Raw genomic sequence first — 10,210 nt, 5'->3', positions numbered from 1 at the left:
TTTTTAGGGGGGCGCTTGAAGCTTTACTTTTCTTTTAGCCTGTTTTAATGGCGGGGAATATCACTTTTGAGTGGTAACTTTTTTTTTTTGTGGCCCGACAAATTCTCACTTATATAACCGAAGAAAACACTCGCGAAAAAATGAAGTCGCACTAAAACAAACAACGAAATGACGGTCAGGTGCGACCGATAACGGCGAAGGACGTGATTGGGGGTTATTATCCGATTATCCCTGGATTAACGGTTGCAGGTGGTTGCCTTTAAAGCCTATTTAAAGACCGATTCCGTCGCTCCTTTCGCTATCCCGTGATTCTGATTGGAATAACGTAACGGTGTGTCGTAACGGGACGTTGGCAGGAAACTGTTGAGCAGCAAGGACGTAACACATGAATGGCAGGATGAAAAGGATAACGGTTAACGGGCGGGGAGGGGGGCGATAAAACGGGAGCGGGAGAGCGAAAAAGCGAAAAGAGCAGCGCAGACGCAGCATCACATCGCGTGGGTGTGAGCGAGAGGGCGAAACGCGAATCCGAGCGAGAGGGAAGATGGTAAACAGAAGAGGGAGGAAAATAGGGCAGCAAAAAGCCAATTAACTGGGAAATTAGCTGTTAATATTAACTTTTTTTAAGCCATATATAGAGTTCTTCCATTTAAAGCTAAAGCTAATTATTTATTTAATTAATTTATTTCAAATTCAATCATTTTTTCTATTTTCAAATACTTTATTCAGTTACAACGGTTGGTGGCGAAAGGCGTTAGCGCATTTTGAACAGTTAGTTTTCCGCGCTAGTGCTTTTTTATCTAGTGTTGCATTGTGTCGGAATAACCCATAAAATGAGCTTATTGTTAACAGTGAGTTCAAAACCTATAACGGAAGTATCATGATCTAGTCAAAACTAAAAGTTTTTTAAATGTATTACTTTAATTAGTAAAAACTGTGAAGTCTATTTGTAAAAATTACTTCTTAAAAAACAGTTAACTGATCTAGTATAAACACATTTTAACTAATACCCATTTTTGTAAGTGTATAAATATTAAGTTAAACAACAAAATAATAATAACGATATTACAAAAGATATAAATAAAACGTTTGAAATTAGTTAATATATTTTGTAATTAGTTCAAAAACGTAAATAGCGTTTGAAACTAGTTAATATATATTTTTTAGGCAGTTCATCACAAAATCTATTAACTAATTCCAAACGTTGTATACGTTTTTGCAATAACCTAATTAAAAAGTAAATAATTAAATAATAAGTACAAAAAGTGCAGTTGTGTAGTTTTAAATTCTAAATAACTACCTATAATTTTTTAAATAGCCTGAAACAGTTAAGAACTTCGAGTCATCGAGTCAGTGAATATCCGAGCATCTCTAGAATGAACTGGCGGTGAACTAGCCGCCAAATGAACACTTGTTGACGGAACGCTCATAAATTGTTTATTATTGCGATAGGCCAACTGGGGATTGCGTGGATTGAATGAGAAGATGGTGTTCAAGTGCCAGGAGGACAGTTTCCTGAAGCAGGTGAGTCTTAGAATTCCCCTAGTACCCTTTAATTACATAATTGGTAACCTAATTTCAGTTCAAGACGAAAATCGTGAGCAGCGAGTTCGCCACCTTGGATTGGCCGGATGGCAGTGGAAAGGTGGAGAAACTGAAGGGATTCCATGTGGTCTGCGAGGATACGATACTGTTTCCCGAGGGCGGTGGCCAGCCCTGCGACTACGGAACTCTGGCCGGGTTTCCCGTGAGGAATGTCCAGAGGAAGGGCACCACGGCCGTGCACTTTGTGGAGTCCCCGACGAGCTTCGAGCAGGATGCCGAGGTCCTGCTGACCCTGGACTACCAGCGGCGGCTGGACCACATGCAGCAGCACTCGGGCCAGCACCTGATCACCGCCCTGTTCGACCGGGAGTTCAAGTACGACACCACCTCGTGGTCCCTGGGCTCCAGCGCCTCGTACATCCAGCTGAGCACGCCCCATTTGATCAGTCGCGAGTCGCTGGACCTCATCGAGCGGCAGGCCAACGATCTGATCCGGGAGGGGCGCGCGGTCACGGTGCTCCTGGTAGATCCCGAGGTGGCGCAGGAGTTCCAGGACGCCCGGGCACCACGCGGCCTGCCCAAGGACCACGAGGGCCTGGCGAGGGTGGTGCGCATCGAGGGCATCGAGAGCAACATGTGCTGCGGCACCCACGTCACGAATCTCTCGCAGTTGCAGTGCATCAAGCTGCTGTACGCCGAGAAGGTCAAGACGAATGTCCTGGTCCACTTTGTGGTGGGCGAAAGGGTGCTCGCTAAGCTGGGCGAGGTCTTCCAGCGCGAACAGCAGCTCACCCAGGCCCTCAAGTGAGTCTAGCCCGTACATATTCCCTTCTTCATCGTCTTACATCGCCTCTATTCCACAGAGGCGGGCCCGGCCAGCACCTGGAGCTCGTCCAGAAGCTGCAGCAGAATGTGAAGGGCAGCCGCAAGTACTTCCAGCAGCTGCTCAAGGACTTTGCCACCGCCGAGGCCGAGCGGCTGGAGGATCTGCCCAAGAAGGAGCGCCCCAAGTACTTTGCCCTCCATCGACGCGACGGCATCGAGGTGGACTTCATCAACACATTCTTGCGCGTGGCCCCCGAGGGCATCTTCTACTTCCTCACCGTCGCCGAGGGCGTGGCCGCCGGCAGCAGTGCCAAGGGCCACCTGGTGCTGCGCGGCGAGCCGGAAATGGTCGAGCAACTGGGCCCCCAGTTCGTGGAGCTGCTGGAGGGCAAGGGCAACGGCAAGGAGGGCAGCTTCCAGGGCAAGATCAACAGCCTGGCGCGACTGCAGGACTGCCAGGCGCTGCTGGAGGCGCAATTCAGGCCCAAGAAGATCGTCGTCGAGGCTCCGAAACCATCAAATGGAGCCGAGTTGGAAAAGGAGGAGTAAATTCCGCAGATATACAATATTTGTATGGTATTACAATGATATTCGAGGATAAATGTTGCCTATTTTTAAAGCAATTTACGGAACAATTTCCAAAGAAAAAGAAAGGCTTTTTCTGTACTAAAAACATACATATATTGGTATTTCCTCGAGGGATTTCAACAAGTTAATAGGGAGAAAGGGCGGCGATCACAGGTAGTTGACATCGTAGTTGCGCATCTTCCACTTGAGACGCCAGTACTGATTCCAGAAGCCCACGTCGATGATCCGCTCGTGGAAGTTGAGCAGACCCACCGTCGTGTACTCGCAGATGGCCGGATAGGTGCAGTCGTCCTCGTCGTAGATGTCCACCCAGAGCACCGTGCAGATGCCCAGCGAGAGGAGGCGCAGCTTCTTCTGGTTGATGGCCCTCTCCAGGGTGAGCAGGTAGTCGGCGGACACGGGATTCTGCAGTTCCGGCGGCACCGTGATCATCCGATTGGTGGCTCCGCGCAGCAGGGTCATGAAGGCCTCCTCGTCGGGATTATTGAGGCCGGCGTGGTAGAGGAAGAGCATGCCGGTGCCGTAGAGCAGCGCCTTCTTGGGCTTCGTGTACGACTCCCGCACCACGCCCACCGCCACCTCCGAGTAGTCGCGCACCAGGCCGTTCCAGTACTTCACCCACTTCTCCACCAGCGTGCCCTTGAAGCGCTCCGGCAGCTGGATGCGGTCGGTCAATCGCTGGCGCAGGGCCGCCATGCGGCCACCCACGCGGAGGAACTGCATCTCCAGGCGGGATTTCAGTGATCAATTTGGAGAAAACCAGGTGGAATTGGAATCCAAGTCCCAGTGTTATCAAATCAAACGGAACAGCTGATTTACCAATGTGACCGTGCGCCGATGACGATATATCGGTATCGAGGGAATAACGGAGGGAATTTGATTCCTCCTAGTTCAAAACCATTTATTTATACTTGTATATATTTTATATTTAAAATTAAAATTAACATCTATTTTTTATCAAGAACTCGCATAATTTGACATAAAACCCATTTCCCCAAATGGTCACACTGACAGGTTCATTCCATCACAACGCCTCCTACTATCGATAACAAAACATACAAATTGTTTTCATTGCAAAATTATGTATAAAACTTGCTAAGTCGCAAATAAGGACAAAGAGAGCTGCTTCAGGAGACACGGTGGGCGAGTCGGATCAAACAGGGCGTGGCAAATCGAGCTATCAGGCCTGTCAATCCCCAGAAAGTGCGGTGTGAGCGTAAAATGCAATAATCGCTGCCATGCCAAAGGCCAAGGGATCAAGCTCCCTTGGATCGAAGGGATTATCCCGGGGATTATCTGCGGCAGTCGCGGTGCCCAGGGGATCGGCGGGACCGTCGGGAGGATCGGCGGTGCGGCAGCAGGAGGCCAAGGAGAAGCAGCCGGGCAAGAAGAAGAAGGACTCGCTGGCTGCCAAGGAATGTGAGTACGACGCACTTCCCCTTCCAGAGCTTCCAAAACGGTACATGTGCTCATTCCCGTGCAAGCACAGTGGCGGGCGCAAAAATATCACCACCTTTAGGATCTTTAACGTTTAATAATAATTAAGAAATTAATGATTTACGAATCAAAAAAAGTGTATAAAATTAATTTTTCCTTTCGAAAAGTTAGGATACACGTGCTCATTCCCATACAAACACAGTGGCGGGAAGAAAAATATCACCATTTTAATGCAGGGTCACCATAATACAAATTATTTTTAATTTAATATTTTCGCTTTAATCAAAGTGTTAAAAACTCATTTACAATTGGGAAAGCTAGGATACATGTGGTTATTACCATGGCAACACAGTGGCGGGCAGAAAAAATTTCACCACCTTATTGCAGTAATGTATACATTTCTAATTTAATAATTGCACAAAATATTAGTTAACAAATTGATAATTTACGATTCCAAGTGTTCAAAACTCATTTACTTTGGGACCTTCAGGATGCACGTGCTTATTTCTATGCAAACACAGTGGCGGGCATAAAAATACTACCCCTTAGTCCAGGATACCAGTTAACCAATTTAACCCTTACGGTTAATAAAAGTGTTTAGTCCAAGAAAATATAGCCACCTTAATTAAAAAGTATAAAATTAATAACTTAATCAAAGTAACTTAAGTTTACTTCCGAGTTTCATGAAACTATTTTAAATAAAATATATATTTTCTTTTAACGAAATATTTAACATTTTATGAAGAATTATTGAATTATTTTAATTAAATATCCATTGTAAGTAAATATCCAGATCCATCCATATCCAAGTAAATATCCATTTTAGCGAGCGATAAAATATCACTATCTTTTGTATTATTAAATGATTAAAGGAATTAAATTCATAATTTTATAATCTAGCTAATCTTAATCTTACCTTTATATCTTCTCGTTTCCAGCTGAAGTTAAGAAAAAGGAGCCCTTGAAGAAAGAGCCAGTAAAGAACGAGCCCTTGAAGACAGAGCCCGTTAAAGATGCAACAGTGCCCAATGAGTCCACTCCCATTTCCTCCATCCCGGCGATTGACAAGCTGCGCCGCTTCTGTTTCATCGGCGCCACGGAAGAGCCTGTCTATGCTACTCCCACGCTGGACCTCGCCGTAGAGACCAGCTTTGCGTCTCTGCAGGACCTCTGCTCCCAAGTGACCGAGGGCGAGCTGGCCGAGTGCCTGGCGAGTGTCCTGGGCAGCGGACCGAATGCGGAGCACCTGCCGCGCCCCGACGAGCCGCTCCTCATCCTGGCCGTCTATCTCACCACGCGCGACGACGAAAAGCAACGCAAACTGGTGCGCAGCCGGTTCGCCGACCTGGTGACCAGCGAATCGGACCTCATGCTCTTTGTTCAGCTGGTGAAGCGAGTCCAGAAGCTGCTCGACCGCAAGACGCCCTTCAATCGCACGGTGCGCAAGGCCATCCTCGACTGGTACGGCAAGCAATCGCTGGACCGCCTGCTCCACTTGTGGTCGGTGGGCGACGGTACCCGCTGGTCGGCGCATCGCGACCTGCTGCACCGCTGCCACTTCCGGGACGGCGACTTTCGGCCGGAGATCATGGCTGCCCTGCGGCTGCTCTCGTCGTCGCCCAAGGAGCTGTCGCAATGGCCCAGCTTCCTGACGCCGCTGAGCAGTAACCGCGGCATTATCGAGGGCGTGGTGAAGCTGCGACTCCTGCAGGATCCCGAGCAGGCTCTGCCCATTGTCAAGAAGCTAGCGCTGAGCTGGGAGCACGTGCCGCTGCAGCTGCTCAACGATCCCGGGCTGGCCAAGTATCTCGTACCACGCATGAGCTACGAGCAGCTCCTCCGCAGCTGGCCGCGTCTCTCGCGACTGCATCACCAGGTGCGACCCTTTGCCGCGCAGCTGCTGGACGAGAAGAAGCTCAAGGCGGGCAATGTGCCGCCCGTGCGCCTGCTGCTGGAGGACATGCGTCTGCGGAAGCCCAGGAAGGTGGTGAGTGCGGTTTACTTGTAGAGCAATTCATACTCACTAATAAATACCACTTTTCTAGTGCGACTGCAGAGTGATTCTTATGCAAAGGGCGAGTTTTCTGCATAGCGTTTACGAGGCATCCTTTGGCCAGAACAAGGCGCTCGGCCGGCGGCTGCACATCACCCTCAATCTGGAGCAGCACTACCTGGGCAGTAAGTGTTTCTTGCATCCCATTTAATTCCCAGACTAATTTAATTAAACCCGCCAACAGAATACCTTTCCGGTCGCTGCCGTTCGCTTAAATACTTAGATGCCCTGGTGGCCATGGCCTTTGGCTACTTCCGCAGCGATCCCAAGGTGACGGTGCAGTTCTGGCACGACCGCAGTGGCCAGCTGAAGACGCTGCCCTGGACAAAGGAGATGAGCGTGGCAGAGGCCACGGCCTGCTGCGAGAATCAGAAGGTAATTTGGCTGAATTTAGAAATTTAAAATTATGTAAACTCGAAAAAAAAACCCTGTAATTCGCTGCAGGTGCTGAAGATCAAGCAGTCGCTGACGGACATTTTGGACAGAGCGCTGGAGGATGAGAAGAACACGTACGATGTGTTTCTGGTGCTGGTGCCGGGTGCTGGGCGAGGAAATCAGGCGAATAGTTCCAAGGGCTTGGCTGCTTTGATGGACGAGTACCGCGAGAAGCGGAGCTCCAATGCCAAGTGAGTTCTCCTCACCTTCAGTTATAAGGATCACTTGATTATACACTCTCCCGCCACAGATTCATTATACTAAGCCTGCGGCAGCACCACCGCTCCATGTTGTACTCCGGCGCACGAAACGAAAACCTGCTGGAGCTGTGCAGCCTGGACGAGCACACGCCGCGCCTGATCAACGCCTTCGCTCGCAGGAAGTTCTACTAGAAGAGCCGGAGGAGCAGCCTCTCGAATCCCAATTAATCGCACCGCAAAGCAGTTCCATTTGTTGAAGGACGGTGGCCCTCGGTTCGTTGCCATCGGCCATCTCTCTCGCTTTCATAGACGCCCGGGCGCTCGTCCACCCACTCCCCACGTTCCGAATAGCTTTCATGTAACATATACGCGTAGGTCCTTGGCGTGTAATCATCGTAGAGCCAGGCCAACTTAATGCTACATACTTATGTACTAATAATGGTAATAGTTACACCCCGGAATCCAGAATTCAGAAACCAGAATTGCAATCGGGTTAGTTAGATATTTTTAACGCTCGTTTTGTGTAATCACCTTTGTATTCGTATTTGTATTTGTACTAGATTTGGTGGATTTATTTTTTGAAATCAAACTGAATCAACTGAACTGAACTCAATCTAAATTCAATTTGGATTAAAAACAATCTCAAAGCAAAAGCAAACGCAAGCGCAAACAACAAACAAAGAAAAGAAAAGGAAAGAAAAGAAAAGAAAAACCGACAAAAAAAGAACAACAAACAAATTGCCTTACAAACAAAAATGTTAGTAAAACTTTCATTTTAGTTTAGACTTTTTCAAAAATCGAATACTGGAACTGAAACTGAAACACAAATTATGGCATTTAGATAAAGTTAAAGTTAAATGTAAACTAATCATATGGCCTATGTATTGAATATTGAATATTATTCTAACGTAACTTTAAAATAGTCCAAGTCAAAGCAATAATCACCAATCACTAAGCGAATCCAGTTATAGCCTCAGATCGATCATAGATTTATGTTGTGCTCGAATAGAATCGAATTAAATTAGCTAAATAGTCGAAACGCGTACAAGGCAAAAGATGTTAAGGAAATGGAAAATGAAAAGGAAAACTCCCAATGTGCCATACACACACCATTAACAGAAACAGAAACACACACACACACACCCCATACACTCGATCAGTATATTTATTAGGATTGTGAGGAAAAACGCCGAACCGAAACCACATAGAGAACAATAACGAAACGACGAGCAAACGCTACCAATTTGACTAAAATTAGTTAAGTGAAATTATACTCAAATTACGATTAAATTACATTTACTTGTATAGAAAGCCTAGCAACCAATTTGGAAGGTAAACAAAAAATCCAACCGAACATAGGGAAATCGAAACGAAAACAAAAACGAAAATTAATTAACCAGAAATCGAAACGATACGAATGAAAATAGGAAATATTTCCACGGACATTTCTAACCAAATGTTTCCACACGCGTCTGTGAAGTAAACCGTTGTGATCGCTTTAAATTTTGATTTAAACAAAACATAAATACAAAACTGCAAACTACTGAATACAAAAAACAAGATACAAAATACAAAATACAGAAGAGCCGGAACACAAACGGCAACAGGCGGCTATAAGTTATTCTATATAGTTTGTGAACTCAAAATCAGTAGGATCGTAACCGAAAAGTACCTATACAACAAAAGCTAAACTAAAACTGAAACTGATACTGCAGAGCCAACCAATTGAACTCCAAAAATCCAGCAGAACTACACACAAGAAGTATTCAACTAACCCGCGCTGCCTGAGAAGAATCGAGGATAAGGTAGATCGAAGGATCGGGATTCGAAGGAAGGAGGAATCTTCGGACTACCGCAGAATGTATACACTTTACAGATTGTCGAGGAAAGATCTGACCTCTGCATTGATTTGAATTTATTGTTACTAATGCTAAGGCTCATTTGTGCCCTCTTCGAAAGAGGAATTAACATAAGAAAAATTGGAAGAGACCCAAACAAAATACTTTTTTCCCCCTAATCTGTGGTCTCTTCTTATAATTTTATTTTACAACTACTTAAGTTTAAGTTTCAAAAGTTTATTTATCGGTTTAAGCACACAAAATTTTGTGGTCCGAAGTATATATATGTGTAAGAGAAATCTCGACGTATTAATTTACGCATTCCAATTTGAAAACGTATCATTATTTTTGTATTATTAGACCTAAAACGATAAACCAAATATGGTCATTATTTATAATCATTTTTTTTTAATAGCCCACTAACAATTTTTTTTAAATGGGCTGATTTATTTTTGCTAATTATTATATTGGGGCCATACCTAAAACCATTATTGTTACTATATAAGTAAATACTTCAGTTTGTAAAGTGTATCGCACAGAGAAACGCAAACCAAACAGTTAAAACCGTAAAGTTACCGAAAAGTTGAACCGTGAAAATGAAGTTAAACAATAAAAACAAATGCCAAGGAAACACATTTCAGTTAGAGGAAATTTAAATAAGAAAAATTATTGTTGTTGATCAAATCAAATCAATTTAAAGGAAACTAAAAATAAAACGAAAACTAAAACTGAAACTGAAATCGACTCGAAACGAATTGAATTAAATCCGTAGTAAAACAGCAACAAGAAGCAAAACATCATGTGATATCTATTTCAAAAATAAATCAATTGACAAACTAAAGAGAAACCCTAACCATAACAAAAACCGAATATAGTAAAATTAGCCTAAAGCCACGAAGCGTTCAGAAAGCAGAGTTTCGAAGACGAAAACGAAAACGAAGATTAAGATGAAGATGAAGATGAAGATTTTTATAATTTTCCGTTGAAGAGTTACGTAAGATCCCGAACCACAGATCCATATTGATTACTAAAACACACACATCAGCAAAACATGGCTCGACTTTGACTCTCTCTCTATCTCTTTCTCGCCCCGCACTCTCTCTATCTCTTTCTGTCTGTAGTGTTAGTCGAAATTTGGATTGTACGCGCATTCCCAAAATGTTCAACTCCTTGCTAACGTATTCCAGAAGGTTTTTTATAAGCATATACATAAACGTATACATACTTCTTATACACTAATCTAGGCTAACGTTGAATAAATTCTGAATGATTCGAACAGCACTCGCCAT

General features: G+C 44.8%; 3 protein-coding genes across 5 annotated transcripts; 2 read left to right on the top strand and 1 right to left on the bottom strand.

The window, feature by feature from the left end:
• Window positions 1-1,363: 1,363 nt before the first annotated feature.
• LOC108059399 (alanyl-tRNA editing protein Aarsd1-A) lies at window positions 1,364-3,047 on the top strand. Its single transcript, XM_017144646.3, has 3 exons — window positions 1,364-1,524; window positions 1,583-2,349; window positions 2,409-3,047. The coding sequence occupies exons 1-3, from the start codon at window positions 1,486-1,488 to the stop codon at window positions 2,917-2,919; spliced, it is 1,317 nt and encodes a 438-aa protein (XP_017000135.2). The 5' UTR covers window positions 1,364-1,485; the 3' UTR covers window positions 2,920-3,047.
• Window positions 3,027-3,857, bottom strand: LOC108059401 (mitochondrial import inner membrane translocase subunit Tim29). Its single transcript, XM_017144647.3, has one exon. The coding sequence runs from the start codon at window positions 3,679-3,681 to the stop codon at window positions 3,106-3,108; it is 576 nt and encodes a 191-aa protein (XP_017000136.2). The 5' UTR covers window positions 3,682-3,857; the 3' UTR covers window positions 3,027-3,105.
• A 121-nt stretch (window positions 3,858-3,978) lies between these two features.
• LOC108059396 (uncharacterized) lies at window positions 3,979-10,202 on the top strand. 3 transcript variants are annotated; one of them, XR_011419853.1, is made up of 7 exons: window positions 3,979-4,377; window positions 5,334-6,382; window positions 6,441-6,573; window positions 6,633-6,823; window positions 6,893-7,074; window positions 7,134-7,575; window positions 7,644-10,202. XR_011419853.1 is itself a non-coding variant. In XM_070219352.1 (6 exons), the coding sequence occupies exons 1-6, from the start codon at window positions 4,197-4,199 to the stop codon at window positions 7,273-7,275; spliced, it is 1,875 nt and encodes a 624-aa protein (XP_070075453.1). In that variant the 5' UTR covers window positions 3,979-4,196; the 3' UTR covers window positions 7,276-10,202. The 3 variants fall into 3 exon arrangements, 2 of the variants coding, with proteins under 2 accessions (XP_070075453.1, XP_017000130.2); XM_070219352.1 differs by having other exon boundaries at window positions 5,334-6,379; window positions 7,134-10,202; XM_017144641.3 differs by having other exon boundaries at window positions 7,134-10,202.
• Window positions 10,203-10,210: the final 8 nt, after the last annotated feature.

Source organism: Drosophila takahashii, chromosome X, assembly GCF_030179915.1.
Source record: "Drosophila takahashii strain IR98-3 E-12201 chromosome X, DtakHiC1v2, whole genome shotgun sequence".
Lineage (NCBI taxonomy): Eukaryota > Metazoa > Arthropoda > Insecta > Diptera > Drosophilidae > Drosophila > Drosophila takahashii.
This window is presented reverse-complemented; position numbering and strand designations above follow the sequence as displayed.